Below are 16,560 nucleotides of genomic sequence, written 5' to 3'. Positions count from 1 at the left end.
GCCCTAATCTTAAATTGTCTTGGTTAATACGTCACAGACAGTATTGACTTCAGTCTTGATATCCTTAGAGTATTGTTGACATTTTCCACATCATTCTTTCAGTTCTTTAACTAAAGATGTGATGATTGATTAAGTAGGAAATTTAGTAGTAACTAAGTTGATTCAAATAAGATCCACTGATTCACATAAGACCACCCCACACAATTGTCATTCAAGAAAAAGAATTTAGAAGGTATACAATTGAGTAGTAGCACATACAAATGCATTGATATATTTACTGAATTTTAAATACCTTGTGATCCTCCAAGATAACTATGTTAAAGAGCTACATATTAAATAAACAGCTACACCTATGCAGTAGCCAATAATTACTAAGAAAAGTAGCCTACTTAAGGATCATCCATTTTTCCACAGGCTTCTTTGTACGCATGGATTGATAGGAAAACTTTTCTAGTTCCTTAACCTTTCATTTTTTGGCAACTCCCTAAAAATATATTTTCCCTTTATTCTGCCTGCAAATCAGACTGCTTTATCTCTGCCTGAAATTGGATAGGAATTGATTTTCCTCTTGTAAATCATATACAACCAAAGCTTTGAAGTCTGTAAAGATATTTCTATGTTGATTGGATGTAAGAACAGAATCAGAGCTACATTTGTGCCTACCATTAAAGTTTGGAAATGATCTCAATTTGGAGGGAGTTGATTAGGATACACCGCATTATTCAAATTAAAATGAGATGGCATTTACTGCAAAGTTATGATAGTGAGGTGAGTTTGTGACATCATCCAAATCTCTGTATCAGTACAGTGACATAATGATTTTATAATAAGATGAAGTTGGTTTAAATCAAAATGAGTTCTTATTCAGACAAGAATCCCTTCTTGGAATTATAATAGCAAAAAAAAAAAAAAAGTCCAGATGTTGAGTAAGTGAATTTAATCACAGTTCAACATTACTTATATTCAGCAGAAAGTCCTACTGACTATATAAAGCCAAGTAACAACACTGTGAAGTTTGGATATGCTCATATCTTTGCATTCTGCTTTTTCATTTGAAGCCTCTTTCATCCAACTCTTTATCATAACAAATAAACTTAATAAACTCCATGGATATGATCACATTAATGCTAAACATATTCTGCTCAATCTCTTTCCCAGGAATTTGAATAGGATTTTGATATATTATATTGATCTTTTCCCCATTGGTTTTAATTTATCCTGGAGGTGAAGGAAGGGCACAATTTGTCCTTTCACACATGCAGTGAATAGAATTGATAATGCCAACAAAAAAATGGGTGCAGGATGGGAAGAGAGTAAGAAATGGTACCAAAAAGTTTAGGGATGCCTGATCTCTTTCATTTTTCCTGTCCTGTCACCAGGTATAGCAGTAGCTTCTGCTGTTTGCCAGAAATTAAGTCTCAGTCTTCAACAGAAGGGCAAAGAAACAGTCAAATGTTATTTATCCCTGAGGGAGTTAGTTTTACTTTGAAGGAGAAACCACAGGAAAGATACTACAATATCTTAGTTTGTGGCTGTGGTTGTACAGTGGTTAGAATGCAGTATTGTAGGTTAACTCTACCCACAGCCAGGAGTTCAAACCTGACCAACTCAAGGTTGACTCAGCCTTCCATCCTTCCAAGGGCGGTAAAATGAGGGCCCAGATTATTGCGGGCAATATGCTGACATTGTAAACTGCCCAGAGAGTGTTGTAAATCACTATAAGGCGTTACATAAGTCTAAGTGCTACTGCTATTGCTTTTTAAATAAAAATAAGTTAAAAATAAGTACACACAAAATGTTTTTAATTTTAAATAGAGGCAGGAATCCACTGTTCTGTGCTAAATGTTTATTTATATAAAACTTTTTAAACTGCTCAATAGCTGAAACCAGTGGTGGGATTCAAGTAATTTAAGAACTGGTTCTCTGCCCTAATGATTTCTTCCAACAACCAGTTCGCCAAACTGCTCAGAAAGTTAACAACCGGTTCTCCCAAAGTGGTGCAAACTGGCTGAATCCCACCACTGGCTGAAACTCTGTGGGCAGTTTATCACAAACACACTAAAATGATACATAAAATGATAAATTCGAGTATCCAATATATCCAATAAAATATAAAATAAAGATACCATACAAACTAGGCAGAAGCAAGATGGTTGACATATCTAAAACAATATGAATTAAACCATGATTAAACTATGATGAAAAAGCTTTGGAAAACGAAAGTGTGCAAAAAATAGGTCATGTGATCACCATTTGCATGCTTCACAGCTGAAATTCTGACAGACAGTCAGTGGAAAGGTTGACAGTAAAATTACAAATCACAATCATGTGATGTGTTGCTTAATTGTCACATCCTGGATAAACCAATAGAGTTGCCAGTCCCAACTATGGTAAATAAAGGAGGATATCCTTTCTTCCTTTCTTCCTACCTACCTACCTACCTACCTACCTCACACACCTACAGACATGTACACAATCTCTTATCAATACCTATGTAATAGTTATATTGAGTTATATGCACAAAAAATGATAAAGAACATCAATTGCAGGGCCGAGCTGAGGATTTTGTACAGTATCTGGATGATAAAATAACTCAGATTCAGGAAGACTTGGCCGCCGACTGGGTTAGTTCAGACGAGATGACTGAGGCAGGCTTTGAGAGTGTTATCTGGGAGGAGTTCGATCCTGTGGCTCCCGAGGACGTGGACAGGATCTTGGGGCGGCTGAACGCAACCACATGTTTATTGGACCCGTGTCCCTCCTGGTTGGTGCTGGCTTCCCGGGAGGTTACACAAGGCTGGCTCCAGGGGATTATTAACGCTTCTTTGAGTGAGGGTGTCCTGCCGGCCCCTTGAAAGAGGCGGTGGTGAGGCCTCTCCTCAAGAAGCCATCCCTGGATCCGGCTGTTTTGGCTAACTATCGTCCAGTCTCCAACCTTCGCTTTATTGCGAAGGTTGTTGAGAGTGTGGTGGCGCGACAGCTTCCCCAGTACCTGGATGAAGCTGTCTATCTGGATCCGCTCCAGTCCGGCTTCAGATCTGGGTGCAGCATGGAAACGGCATTGGTCGCATTGGTGGATGATCTCTGGAGGGCCCGGGATAGGGGTTATTCCTCTATCCTGGTCCTATTAGACCTCTCAGCGGCTTTTGATATCATCGACCATGGTATCATGTTGCGCCGGCTGGAGGGACTGGGAGTGGGGGGCACCGTTTTGCGGTGGTTCTCCTCCTATTTCTCCGACCGGTCGCAATCTGTGTTGACAGGGGGGCAGCGGTCGACCCCAAGGCGCCTTGTTTGTGGGGTGCCGCAAGGGTCGGTCCTCTCGCCCCTTCTGTTCAACATTTATGTGAAGCCATTGGGTGAGATCATCCGTGGTTTTGGGGTGGAGTTCCATCAGTACGCTGATGATACTCAGCTGTACATTTCCACCCCAGACCATCCCAATGATGCCTTGGAAGTGATGTCCCAGTGCCTGGAGGCCGTGCGGGTCTGGATGGGGAGAAACAGGCTTCAATTCAACCCTTCCAAGACCGAGTGGCTGTGGCTGCCGGCGTCCCGGTATAGCCAGCTGACGCCATCGCTGGTTATTGGGGGTGAATCATTGGCCCCCACAGAGAGGGCCCACAACTTGGGTGTCCTCCTGGATGCGCGGCTGTCTTTAGAAGGGCATATGACAGCCGTGGCCGAGGGGCTTTTTGTCAGGTTCGCCTGATACGCCAGTTGCGCCCCTTTCTGGACCGGGACTCCCTACGCACGGTCACTCAAGCACTCATCACTTCTCGTCTGGACTATTGTAACGCTCTCTACATGGGGCTCCCCTTGGGGTACACCCGGAGGCTCCAACTGGTACAGAATGTGGCTGCGCGGGGGATTATGGGAGCGACGGGGCGCTCCCATGTGACTCCTCTCCTGCGCGAGCTGCATTGGCTTCCAGTGGACTTCCGGGTGCGCTTCAAGGTGTTGGTGATCACCTTTAAAGTGCTCCATGGCTTAGGGCCAGGGTACTTACGGGACTGCCTTCTGCCACCAATAGCCTCCCACCGGCCAGTTCGCTCCCACAGAGAGGGCCTCCTCAGGGTGCCGTCGGCCAGACAATGCCGGCTGATGACCCCCAGGAGGAGAGCCTTCTCTGTGGTGGCACCTACCCTATGGAACAATCTACCCCCGGAGATACGAGTGATCTCCGACCTCCGGATTTTTCGTCGGGCCCTAAAAACTTATTTTTTTCAGTTAGCCGATCTGTCTTGATTTTAGGGCTAGTTTTAAAATTTTAATATTGATTTTAATTGACAAGTTTTAAATTATGGGCCAAATTTATAAATTATTTTAACTTTATTTTTAACTGTGATGTTTGTATAGATGTTTTTATCTTGGCTGTTCACCACCCTGAGTCCGAAAGGAGAAGGGCGGTATAGAAATTTGAATAATAAATAAATAAATAATAAATTCTAGAAAGACAGGGCAATTTCTTGTCAAGGAGTGATGTGACTTTAATTTCCCCATATATTTTGCCCAACTTTGCTTAATTTTTCCCAAGTGGGGCTCTTCAGATGTGCCAGATCTCTACTTTCATAATCTCAACCAGAGTGATCAATAAGGAATAGTGATCCCTCTTGGGGTAAGACTTATCACCTTAGGGAAATCTAATTTATTCATTGCTACATTATTTGAGCCATAGAAGATGAAAGCACAGAATATCTGTAACCATGCCTTTTGTCTAATTTCAGAATTAGTCATTAACAGTTCTTTGTGTGTGTATATATATATGCATGATTGTGGATTAGGAATATTGCTACCCAAAAACTTAAGTAAGTGATTTTTGATTTAATCTTTTTAATTAAGGATTATGGGTTTGTTTGTTTTAGATAACAGAAGCTTAATTGCAATACTTATAACCATCCTATGCCTTCTGGCGGCCAGTTTACTTGTGTATTTCAAGAGGAAGACCTTGATTAGAGTGTTCTTTATTAATAAGAAGACTACAATAGAGAAACTTAGGTATGATATTTAACATTGCTCTTTTTTGAAACTGCAACCTCAGACATTGTCTATTGCTGGCCAATGTCTTCCAGAATGAGTATTATCTATATTGAAATGTATTTGCATATAAGTAGCACGGGTTGGTAGTTGGGCTATAAAGAAATCAGATCGCTTCTCAGTAACAACAACCAGCCATTCAAATAGACCGAAACCAGACCATGACTCAGCAGTATCCGAACAAACAATACTAATTTACATCACACAAACGGCACTTAAAACCAAAGACCATGCCTCAGTAATAACAGCCGGCCAATCAAACAGTCCAAAGTCAGACCATGACTCAGAAGTAGCCGAACAAACAACATCCACACTAATTTGCATCACATAAAAAGGTATTTAAAGACCAGTCCTCTGACAGAGGAGCACAATTCAAAGCGCACAGACGACGTCTCCTCGAATGGTGATGAAACATTTGCAACCAAATAGCCAAGGTCAGAGCTCAGACCAACAGCCCTATTATTTATATTCTTTCATTAATATCATTCATTACAATGAAACATTTTGGTTTATTCAGTCAGAAGTAAGGTTCTGCCTGAATGTGTGAATGTGTAATTTGTTTTTATTTGTATATAAAATTAAATAAGTGTAGTGTGTGTCAAAGGGCAAAAGGGCAAAAGTTCAAAACAGAAACCACATATGAGGAATTAATAGAGGAATTAAAAACGCAGAGGATCCACTAAAGCCTGGAGCAACAGTATAAAACCGCATGTGGTGGTCAAAACTCTAAGACACTTTTGATAAAAAGGGTTTTTTTAAAATTTCTCTTCGCTTGTAGCTATTGCCTGGGAAGAGAAGAAAGGAAAAAATATATCAGAAAGAGAAATAAAAGTTAACCTTACTCACTTTGAGTTCTAGCTCCATCAACTATTTGCTTTAGCCCATACTAGTCATTAGCATTTGACCCTTCAGCGCAGTATCTCTGCAGAATTATGTCCCTCAACAGAATAAAATCTAGTTTTGCCAACAATGAGACATCGTGTCTCTCATATTGGATTTCTTGTTTTAAAAGAATGTAAAGGCATCATCTGAGGAAAGTAGTCTTAATGAGATTGGAGCTGGTGTGGAGTGGGGAATTAACTTTTTCCTCCCTTGTCCAGGAATAGCTCTCTTAAGAAGGAGATATTATTTTATTAATTTGATTGATATCCCGCCTTTCCTCCCCCCAAGATGATCGACAAGATACAAAGTAAAACAAAACAATAAGCATAGTTAAAGCATATAAATATTAAACTCAGTATCTGTATTTGTCAGGGAGTTCATATGCTTATTTTGCTGTATCTGAGCCAGTTGACAATCCATTACTGGGTGGGACTGGAGACGTTGTTTAATACCTAAAATGGACAAAGATATTGAAGAGATTATTTTCTCCTATTCATTCATCTCAAGTAGCGAAGCTTTCTTGTCTCATCTATGATGAAAGGAATTACCTAAACATAGTGAAAGGCTTTTCAATTGCTATTTCATGAAAATGAATACCAAGGTTTAAGACATTAAGACCTTGAAAACCTTATATAATATTTGAAATAAAATTGTGTTTAACCTCGTTTGCTTACCTTTGTTACCTTTTGGTTGATACCATTGTTTATAGTAGATAATTTAATTTTAGCTGTTTTATATAATGTAAGCACATTACAAAGATATGAAATACTGTATCTATCGTGAATATAAATTGTTTGGTTTTTTTTCTGGCATTAAATCAAGACAACAGCACTTTGTGATGCTCTTGTTGTTGTTTCTCGTTTTGTTTTGTGCTGAGCAATTAAAAAGTAAAAGGCCTGCTTGAAATATTGAAAGATTGGAAGTAGCCTTTTGTCTCTAGCCCATTGAATGAAGCACAATATCCATAGCGAAGGTCATTACTTCTTAAACACCAGATTCATTAGAAGTATCCCTTGGGGGCTATAAAGCAGCATTTCCACAGATTGCCAGAGCTAATTTAACAGACTAGTGGTTCTAAACAACAAAAAAAAATCAATATTTTTATTCTTGCAAGAGTATTGGATGGATTTTGCAGTCACTGTTACTAAAAAAAATAAAATAAAGACAAAGGAGCGTTATATCAAACTATAACCCTGACGTTGTATTTTCCAAGCAGTAGCTATCTTTTAATGAGTGTGTTTGCATTGCAGGTCTGTGAGTCAAACAAGGCCTTCCAGTTCATCTGAATCTAATCATGTTCATGCTGCAACATCTCTCAGTAAGAAACTAGCCAAACAGCCACAAAATTCATCCACACCCAAGGTGGGTTTTATATAGTTGAAGTAAAAGTAAAGTGATTCCCTTGAGTCAAGCTCAGCTTCAAGTGTCTATATGGACATTTCTCTGTGGTTTTCTTATTATCAATAATTTACCATTACCTTCTTCCAGGATCTGAACAACCTTTGGACTTGTTAGCACCTATGTCTAAGGATATTTAATTGGATATCATTAAAAATGATTTTAATATTTTTCTCAGTAGTTATTATTTATAATATTTATGTATTATATGCATTTTCCAACCTGCAACACAAGTCAGAGAAACACAGTTAATTACAAAAATGTCATCCCCCCCCAAGAATTCAAAATGTAACAACCTGCCAATTAGAGAAATATCTTCGGCTAATACACACTATTGCAACCATGCATATAACAGCACGCTACAGTACAGCCAAGTGCAAACATATCCAGAATTTCTATAAAAAAGGAATTAACCTTGAAACTGCCAATCCTAATGAGTGCAAGGTGGGATAAACAAAGTCTTCTAGTTAAACTAACATTCTAATTAAATAAATTATACATCCATTTAATGGGGCAACAGAAAGAAAAACCTGCCCAGAGAACATAATAAGTCAAGAGGTTTTTAGGAGGATGTTCCTGTTGGTATTAGAAGTTTGTTACCATTGATGACATGCTGACAAAATGCCTATTGCAATGTCACAATGGAATTACATAAAAGGGCAAGATTTGCCATGCTACATTGTGATGTGCATTTGATCACTTGTTCCTCTTCTCCTTCCTTTCGTCTAGCCCTTTGCAAACACCTATGAACCAGAAAACTTTAGCTATGAGCATTTATTGTTTAAAACAGATTCTGGCTATTCTTGGGAGCCAATAAAAACCCTTCCTAGGCAATGAATTCTGAGAAAAACACATAGGGTCCAGAATAGCCCGAATGTCATTGTTCTGGTTTGTCTAAGATCACGGAAAAACCCTGCCAAGAAGACTATTGCAATACTCTGTGCATGAAATAACTAAGGTATGCACCAATAGAGTCTCTGTCAAATAAAGAAAGCAAAACACAAATTTGGTTAATGATTGGCATAAAATCAACACAGCCAGATTGGAAAATGCATACTGGTTTCCATGCTCTAGACGAATGAAGATTTTAAGAGCCGAAACAAATAAATGTACTGCTTTCTGGATTGCAGCCAGTTCTCTTAGACAGAAATAATGCTTTTTAAACATCCAAGGATTAGTGTTTGAGTAAGCTGTTAATTGGTTGTTAGTTGACTTCAAGAAAAATAAAGAGGGCATATTAAAAAGGAAGAGCCATTTAAACCAACCCTGAAAGCAGTGACATTTAACCATTAATTTGTATATCTGAGAAGAAGCATATTGGCACAATTCAGCCAAAATGATTTTAACAGTTATTTCAGTGGGAAAGATAATTTTGTTCATAGCATTTTCTTTTTCCTTGGGTTCTTCTCATCTGCTTTTCTTTAACTGCAATAAACTGAACTTGAAATGCTTAGTTTTAGTTGTGCCATATGCAGTGTACTTAAACTGCAATTGATTTGCATTTTGTTTTTACGATCTATAGAGAAACAACGTACAACAATTGCTCCAGTATCAGAAAAGAGATATTAGTTACTTTGTGAAGACTCAGGATGGATCGAAATGGAGCCCACCAGAGAGGGTCCAACCTTATCTTTATGAGCTTTCTGGTCAACAGTCTGTGTTTGGAAAGGTGCTACCCACCAAGCGCCCTCTGAAATTTGACCTGGTAGGTTGTGTTCCTCCCCTCCATTTCTACAGAACCTGCAAATTCCGGAAGCCCAGAGTAAATTGAGATTTCTTGCTGTTGAATGGAGAATAAATAGCCCTTTCTAATTCTTTTATTTCTATCTATCTTATCACCTGTTGCAGTCAAGAAAACCCTGAGCAGTTTCAATCTTGATCTCTTTGGGCAGTTCTTTACTGGTGGATTTTATTCTGAATGGCTACACTAAAAAGAATTGATTTTAGATTCATCTAATCATTCCTAGTCACCCTCAGCATGTCTTCCTCCAGTGCCATTGTTACAATATTTGTGACATGCTGTCAAGTAGCTGTTTAAATTCTAGACTGTCTAGAATTCAACAATGCCAGGGCTGTCTTCCATATTCGCTTCTTCGTATGAGCCACGGTGACTCAGTGGTTAGAATGCAGTACTGCAGGCTACTTCTGCAGACTGCCAGATGCCTGCAATTTGGCTGTTCAAATCTCACCAAGCTCAAGGTTGACTCAGCCTTCCATCCCTCCAAGGTTGGTAAAACGAGGACCCAGATTGTTGGGGGCAGTATGTTGACTCTGTAAACCGCTTAGTAAGGGCTGTAAAAGCACTGTAAAGCTGTATATAAGTCGAAGTGCTATTGCTATTTTTGCTCCAAGAAAAATCACACGACTGTACGTGTCGTACAGTCGTACGTTGGTACGTGTCATTATTAGATCTTACAATGGTTTTAATGTGGAAGTGTTGGCGCCAGAGCTGTAAAACGGGAGAGTCACTGTTGAAGAGGAGTGGTAGTATAGAAGTGCACCTATTCAGATTCGAAGCAGAAAAATTGCTTTAGAGGAAATGCGAGTGTGCTGTTTGGCAAATCACTAAAAAAAAAAAGCTGTACCTTCTTCTGTGTTTGCACCAGCTGCATGATCACAGAAAACATGTTTGAACTAAAGAGGCATTAAAGAAGCAGTGACAAGGTACACTGATACTGTCACACTCTATTGGTGCTTTCATAATTGAAACATAAAGAAGCTGAAGCTTCTTTAAGGGAGTGCTGAAAGATGCAGTTAGTGTGCCAACATCCTCTCCAAGTCACATTGCTGCTTTGGGTCAGAAGAACTGGATGTCGCTAAATAATTAATGTTATATTTGAGTACTTTTAGCACGGATCTACAGATGAGAAATCATGTTCAGCCTATGCTCTCAGCTGATTCATTCTGGAAACCAGGGTGGTAGAGGCATCTGCAACATTGTACACAGTTATCAAAATGACCCAAGCAGTGTCATATCATTGCATTGTAAACTCTACCCCTTTTATACACATGTGACATCACAGTACATACACAATGCCAAATGAGGATTATGACACAATATTTCTTTCATCATGTATCCCTCTGCAGATACTTCTGCACCATGAGCCACTGATACGCTTTTTAACTGAATTGGATGAACATTGTGGAAAATATATGTGTTAAAACACATCTATGAATGTGTTCAAACACTCATTTCTGAACAGAGACAATGACATCACAGGGCTTGACTGCAACTGATGAAATTTCTATTTGGAAGGAATCTGAAAATGAGCTGTCATATGTAGTTGGCCCTGTCTAGAACTACGTATCTTAGGACAGTGTTTGGTTCTCAGATTGCAACTTTTTTAATTTGTTCAATTTAATTCGGTCAAAGCTATTCTTTTCTGAGCCAGCCTGCTTCCATCTATTGTTGCTTGGTGTTAGTATTGCTCTTTTGCTAGGATGGTAGCCTAACCACTTCACATATTCTGATTACAGCTCCATTGATTTGTTGAAAGCATTTGAGGGTACAGCCAACCTCGAAACCCCAGCATAATTTTTGAGTTACAATAACATTTGAAACATTGAACCAATCCCACAGATTGACCACAACTGTATTTCATAAAAACTATTAAAAGTGAAGTGTGTTCCGTAACCTTAGTTCATTGCTGGTTTTGTTTCACATAAATTCTAGTTTGAAGAAATCTATAAAGTTTGATATTTCATTTGTAACATTTTGATAATTCTGAAGTTGCCACTGTTTAAACTTTATCTATTTATTTGGAGATCTTACATCTGAAAAAAAAAAATTGGCACCGACTTAAGCCAGCTTTCACATTCGTTCGAAAATCAGTACACAGTAGACTAACTTTTTGATGGAATCTGTTTAGTCAGACCACAAACCTAATTTTTTTTTTTTGAAAGAAGTATGAATTGAATAGTACAACATTATTCCATCTCCTGCTGTTTACAAAGCTCCTGAATGTGGTGGTGTTAATTATGATACCACCTCATTATCTTTTGCAAGCACTAGGCTGGAACTGTATGATGCAGCTGGCAGCTTTTTTTTCCTAGCAATTGCCACAGTCTCTGTACTGAAATTACTTTGATCTTGTTTTTGTTCATTCGCTTCCCTAGTATTTGTCTGAGCCAGACTATAAAAAATGCCATTTTGCTTAGAGGGAAACTAGAGAAACTAGAGAATAGATGGTTTCTTGCAGAGGATTTTCCCTCTTCATAATTTATCTTTAGTATTAGTTGCCTGATTTGTATTTCTATTCATATTAAGGCAGTATTTATTAAGTGTTTATGTGGGTACATATGAGCTAACCTTTGCTTTTTGAGTCAACATAGTCAGGACTAGCTCCTGCTATCGATGGGCTTAATGTCCTTAATGGTTACAGCAGTTTGACCTAACCACCAGCTGTCCCTGAAACTTGGTAATAAGCAAACAAACAAACAAAACTGTAGGCAAGCTAATTATGTGATTACGTTACTTCACTTATCTGCAAGTTCTGGTTTACCTATACAGTACAAGCACACTGTTAGTTGTTACCTTGGCCTGCAACTTAGTATTATTCCAAATCATTTCTTCCATCTTAAGCCTGCTTTTGACTGGATCTAGCAAAACTCAGATTTAGAATTAAGAATAACTTGCCACAGATGCCGCAAGCATGATGTACAATTTACTCTGGAGTTCCCCCCCCCAATAAAGTAATGGGGTCTGAGGCCTGGAGCCTTAACCTACATCTAGTCACTAAAGACACAGAAGAACATCAGCCATAAGATAGTTGATTAGGCCCTTGTCTTAAAAATAAGCCTAAATTAGATTGCTGTAATTTGCTCTGCTTGCAGCTGCACATGAAGACCACCCAGAAGCTTGAGCTGGTCTGGTGCAGAGAGGCATGCTTGCTTAGTGATGAGTGGTAACACAGCCATATCATATTTCTATTCTATTGCAGGTGTTGCATTACCAAGTAGGCTTTTGCATATAATGCAAAGTGCCAGTCACTATCTATAAGAATATATATAGTTTGGGGTCTGGGAGCATTTTAGAGACCACTTTCTTGATTAGTTTCTATTTGTCTTACGTAGACAATTAGAGAGAGCTAAGTGTCCCCAGATAAGAGGAGGTATAGGATGAGGGAGTGTGATGGCATCTCCCAAACTTTGGAATAGCTTGCTTCTGAAACACAATCCATGGTTTTCCAGATGCACATAGAGAGTTTGGAAATTTATGTATACTATGACACAATTTGGGGTAACTTTACATTTTTACCTTTACTTGCTATTGTAATTAACTTTATTCTAATTTTGTATTCTGTTTTCTCTAAGTAAATTCTGTAAGGTGCCTAGAATCGGACAGTTTCAGTCAAATAAAGTTCATGAACACAAGCAAATCCCGATGAAGACTATAATGTAAAATTTTTAAAAGCAGGACTTTCCCCATTTATTTATCTAATTTAGCTATTGCTCTTTCACTCTCAGATAATAACCAGTCTCTCTGCCCCATGTCTGATATAGGTATAATTATAGGTGTTAGTTGATTGAAGAATAAAGCCAACTTACTTATTACTTTATTGGATTTATAAGACCTTCTTTTATTTTGTAGAACTGCAGTTGTACACATAATATTATTCCTCTTATTTTCCTTACAATAAAAAAAATGGTGAGGTGAGTAAGAGAGAGCGAAAGCCCAGAGTGAGCCACCTAGTAGGTTTCCATGCCCAAGAAAGAACAAAGTTTGTTTGATAAATTATAAATTTATATAAAATTTTATACACACACACACATATAATTATATAAAATTATATATAAAATTATAAATAAATGGTAAATGCTGTTATAATTTCATCCCCTGCAAGAATATTGCTAAATGTTCTTTGTTGTTGTGCCTCACAAACAAGCATATCTGTAGATAGAAGTCCAATTTTTACATAGTTGTATTCTGAGTTCAGATTGTTTTTTGCCATTTTCAGAAACCTTGTACTTACTAAAAATGAACAAATTACAGTGAAGTAAAAAAAAAATTGGAGCCACCATTTCTTTCATGACAAAACACACAGTATATATTTAAAGTGTCTATTGTACTCTGGAAGCTATAAAAAAAAGACAACCATGATTTATAATATAATAAACATTTTACTAATATTTCTTCTCCATGTATCTGTCAGAAGACATGGCATAGAAGCTGATATTTTTTTCTGTTATAAAAGTTAGCCATTTTAAATGTCCATTACAGATGCAATTTTAATAGCAGCCTTTTCTGTTAGAGAACATAGATGAGTTTCTTGCAACTGTTTCTTGTAACTGTTAAGAAAACACTTCAATTAACCCAGTGCTACCTATTCAAGTGTCCTATGGCCAGAACAGCTGGATATACATAAATCAAAATAACAAAAACAGCAACGTGTTTGATATTTTTTATTCATTCTTGAGTCTAGATGTAAGTATCACAAGGTTTTTAATTCATAAAGCCAGACTTCTATTTAACTACATTTTATTTGAAGTTATGCCTTACCTCTGGCACCCGCTTATTATGCTTTATTGATAAAATGCTTATTGGTTCTTGCATCCTTTTGTGGAATATGAGAATTGATAAGAATTTGGGTTTTATTTTCAAGACAGTTAATAGGAAAAGGGCCATGGTATAACTGACAGGATAATGTTTAGCAGGATGCCTGGCAGAAAAGTGATATTAAATTGCTATAATTTGGAAATGTCCCAATGACAAATGTACACAATGATCTTCTTGTGTTTCCGCTCTTGGCATATTTATTAGGTGCCTTGTCATGTTCTCTTTTTGAAATAAAGAACAGATTTATGTAGGTAAAGCATTTAAAAAAAATTGATAGATAGCTTTGAATGCTAAAAAAAAGCCATGCATTTTTGCCAAAGAGTTTTGCCAGCTCTTTCATAGCTCCCGTGAATACTTTCCAAGAAGTCCTTCCTGACTTTATTTTTTCTTAATGTTTTTTTTTTATTATTTACTAGAAATAGAAATCATGGAAATTCATATAATGCAAATGTTTGTTTCAACTAAAGCATGTTATGAGGGATAGGCAGGATGATGAATAATAGAAACATTAAAAACTAAATCAAAAGGAGCTTGTTTTTGGCTGAACTTAGTTTGTTTTTGGACAAACTATAACTACAAAATTGTGAAGAATTGTTTAGTAACATTCTATAATACACACAGTTTTGGTGTTTTATCATTGACTGCATTTTACATGGATAAAATCTATAAAAGAAATGTTTGTATAAATCAATGAATTGCAACAATATTGTTATTTTGTTCCCACATTGTAGGAATCTTGCAAACCAAGCCCTCCTCAGAAGCCTTTGCCAGCTAATCCTCAGAAGAACAAAGCTGTTCAGTTTAATCCTGCTTCTAGGACAATGTTTGAGCTTCCAAAAGCTTTGCCTCACATTGCTCCTGTCAGGTTAGTTTGGTTGTCTCTTATTATGTTTCACACTAAACTCTTAATGGAAGCTATCCAAGTAAGATTTTATGAGCACCATGAAGCACAAAGTGGTTTAATTTTGCAATAAACATGTCAATGTCACATGAAGAATCAACTTCAGTATAAACTGAGCCGTCACAGACTGGCAGTACACAATGTAAAAAATTCCTTTTCTCTGCCCTGAATCTTGACTATTTAATTTAGCAGGTTCTAATATTGTGAAAAAACGATTTCTTCTATTTCTCATTCCCCAAATCATAATTTTAACACTTTTAACATATAGGCTAAAAAGATAAAACTGTCCCAACTCTTTAGTGGTTTAGAGCTGGCAATGATCAGAATAAAATGATATTCCAATATTATGACCACAGTTATGTTTATATCACTATATCATATGATATATGTATGTATATATGTGCATGTGTATATGTATATGTATATGTATATATAAAAAGGGACACAGTGGCTCAGTGGCTAAGATGCTGAGCTTGTCGATCAAAAGATTGGCAGTTCAGCGGTTCGAATCCCTAGTGCCGCATATAGGGGTGAGCTCCCGTTACTTGTCCCAGCTTCTGCCAACCTAGCAGTTCAAAACCATGTAAAAAATGCAAGTAGAAAAATAGGGACCAACTTTGGTGGGAAGGTAATAGCATTCTGTGCGCCTTTGGCGTTTAGTCATGCCAGCCACATGACCACAGAAACGTCATCGGACAGTGCTGGCTCTTCGGCTTTGAAACGAAGATGAGCACCGCCCCCTAGAGTCGGGAACAACTAGCACATATGTGCTAGAGGAACCTGAACCTTTACCTATATGTATAAATAATAAATAGAATTATTATGAATTAATTATAATTCATGTAAATTTTAAAAGTAAAATATAATTGAAAGACATTAGAAATGAAAGACGTCACACCCAAAGTTCTATCAAACAGATCTTTTAAGATATTCCTGTAATAGGCAGGAAGGAAACCAATCTAACTGCAATTATTCCAAAGGGCCAACATTGCCACCGACAAGCAACATCTCCTGTTCTGAGTTCTCTCACCTCCCCAAAGTGGGAAAACCACAAGTTGCTTCTCCCAGATCATTTTGATGAAGATGGTAAAGAAAATCTGGTACCAAGCTCAAGGTCCTATAGGTTAAAAGCAAGAGTTTTAATTGCATCCAGACGCTGATTGATAACCAGTGCAAGCACTGTAGTGTAATGTGCTCCTGCCAGATGTTAGGGAACCTATGGGCCACAGCATTCTGGGCCATTTAAAGCAACCCCAACTAGGACCTATTAAGGTAATCCAAATGGGTGGCAATAAGGCCATGAGCTGCTGTTGTAGCAAAGTTTCTTGTTCTGGGTTCAGCATGCACACACCCATCTGCAGCCTCCTGAAATTAAATTTGATGGTGCAGATGGATGGGCTTCAAAAAAGTGGTCCAGGATATCTACGTGACCTGAAACTATCGCATGCCTATCCCTATAAGTAACAATTGTTTTGTTGTCTTGTGTTTTTAAATTGGCTGTACACCGCCCTGAGTCCTTCGGGAGAAGGGCGGTATAGAAATAAAATTATTATTATTATTATTATTATTATTATTATTATTATTATTATTATTATTATTATTATTATTATTATTATTAATTGTTTGATTTATTTACCGGTAATAAGTAAATAAATGTCTTAATAATTCCCAATTTTCATGTATTTATTTTTTCTTTTTGTCCCTTAACCCTCTTCTGTTGAACAGGCCTGCACCAAAACCTCCCCTTCATGTGCCTAGGCCCTGCAATGCTGCCTATATGAAATGA

General features: G+C 37.7%; 1 protein-coding gene across 1 annotated transcript in view; it reads left to right on the top strand.

Annotated features, from left to right (window-relative positions):
- ADAM12 (ADAM metallopeptidase domain 12) overlaps positions 1–16,560 on the top strand; it is a 261,280-nt gene extending 244,720 nt beyond the window's left edge. Inside the window, exons 19-23 of the mRNA XM_070946456.1 lie at positions 4,866–4,998; positions 7,170–7,281; positions 8,840–9,022; positions 14,605–14,738; positions 16,500–16,560. Of these exons, the coding sequence (XP_070802557.1) occupies positions 4,866–4,998; positions 7,170–7,281; positions 8,840–9,022; positions 14,605–14,738; positions 16,500–16,560 (623 nt within the window). The remainder of the gene's footprint in view (positions 1–4,865; positions 4,999–7,169; positions 7,282–8,839; positions 9,023–14,604; positions 14,739–16,499) is intronic.

This window comes from Pituophis catenifer, unplaced genomic scaffold (genome assembly GCF_029215685.1).
Source record: "Pituophis catenifer annectens isolate HBS135680 unplaced genomic scaffold, rPitCat1.0.hap2 SCAF_6, whole genome shotgun sequence".
In the NCBI taxonomy this organism is placed as follows: domain Eukaryota; kingdom Metazoa; phylum Chordata; class Lepidosauria; order Squamata; family Colubridae; genus Pituophis; species Pituophis catenifer.
The sequence above is the reverse complement of the archived record's forward strand: the minus strand, read 5'-3'. Positions and strand labels throughout refer to the sequence as shown.